The 1,021-nt window shown below is 26.9% G+C and overlaps 1 protein-coding gene across 5 annotated transcripts in view; it reads left to right on the top strand.

Annotated features, from left to right (window-relative positions):
• The window catches only part of LOC107628383 (transcription factor bHLH18-like), a 10,988-nt gene that overhangs the window by 2,567 nt on the left and 7,400 nt on the right, over positions 1 to 1,021 (top strand). For 3 of the 5 annotated variants that reach the window (XM_021119851.1, XM_021119855.1, XM_016331080.2), the window contains exon 3: positions 322 to 717. In XM_021119851.1, the coding sequence (XP_020975510.1) occupies positions 322 to 717 (396 nt within the window). The remainder of the gene's footprint in view (positions 1 to 321; positions 718 to 1,021) is intronic. The other 2 variants (XM_016331090.2, XM_021119865.1) reach the window with 1 other exon arrangement.

Here is a 1,021-nt window from a genome sequence, read left to right as displayed (position 1 = left end):
GTATATATCAAAGATTTGAATCCAAAATTTTTTAGTTATTTTTACCATTTTTGCATGTATTTAATTAATAACAAAACTGAATCGATAGTACATATTAATATACTAGTCTACATATTAAAAGACATTTCAAAAACGTGGTACATTGAATACTTTCAATCCCCAAATATCCTCACATAATTATAAAATTTGGCCTAAAGAGTTTCAATCAAATATCTATTTCATATATGATTTATGAGCGTTTCCTGTCTTGCTTGAGGAAAACAAGATATTGACNTAATTAATTGACAATTAATAACTAATATACGTGTTTTGAGAATACAGATAGATAAAGTTACTGTGTTAGAGAATGCAATCAAGTACGTGAAGGATCTCAAAACTCGTCTTACAACACTAGAACAAGAAAACAATGAGAAAATAAAGGAAATAGCAGAAGAGCCTTCTGTGATTGTTCTTAACAAAAGGTCGCCACATGATAATGAGAGTGACGATGAGAGCGTTATTGTTGATGATGCTTCTAATCATGATTCTTCTTCACTTCTCCATCAAGTGGAAGCAAGAGTATCAGGGCAACAGGTTTTGATTCGGATTCATTGTCAAAAGCATAAGGGTATTTTGGTTAAATTACTTTCTGAGATTCAAGGACATAACCTACTTGTTTTGAATAGCAGTGCGTTGCCTTTTGGAGATTCGATTCTTGATATAACTGTCATTACCCGGGTATAGAACCTTTATCCTATATTTCTACACAATGCTTTTTTTTATTCTTTTTGCATATATATCAAACAATACTAATTTTTTTAGTTAATAATTTTTTTAGTTAATATATTTAATTATAAATTATAAATTATAAATTTTTTAAATAATAAAGTTTTTAAAATTGAAAGGTTTAACTAATATTAACTAAGTATATTAAAGGTTGATTTTTATATTTTTTTCTTTGTTAAAATGGCTTAAATTTAATTCAAATACACACATAGATAAACTCTAAAGAGTAATATCTTTCTTTAAAGTTCAAATAATT

Source organism: Arachis ipaensis, chromosome B01 (assembly GCF_000816755.2).
Source record: "Arachis ipaensis cultivar K30076 chromosome B01, Araip1.1, whole genome shotgun sequence".
In the NCBI taxonomy this organism is placed as follows: Eukaryota; Viridiplantae; Streptophyta; class Magnoliopsida; order Fabales; family Fabaceae; genus Arachis; species Arachis ipaensis.
The sequence above is the reverse complement of the archived record's forward strand: the minus strand, read 5'-3'. Positions and strand labels throughout refer to the sequence as shown.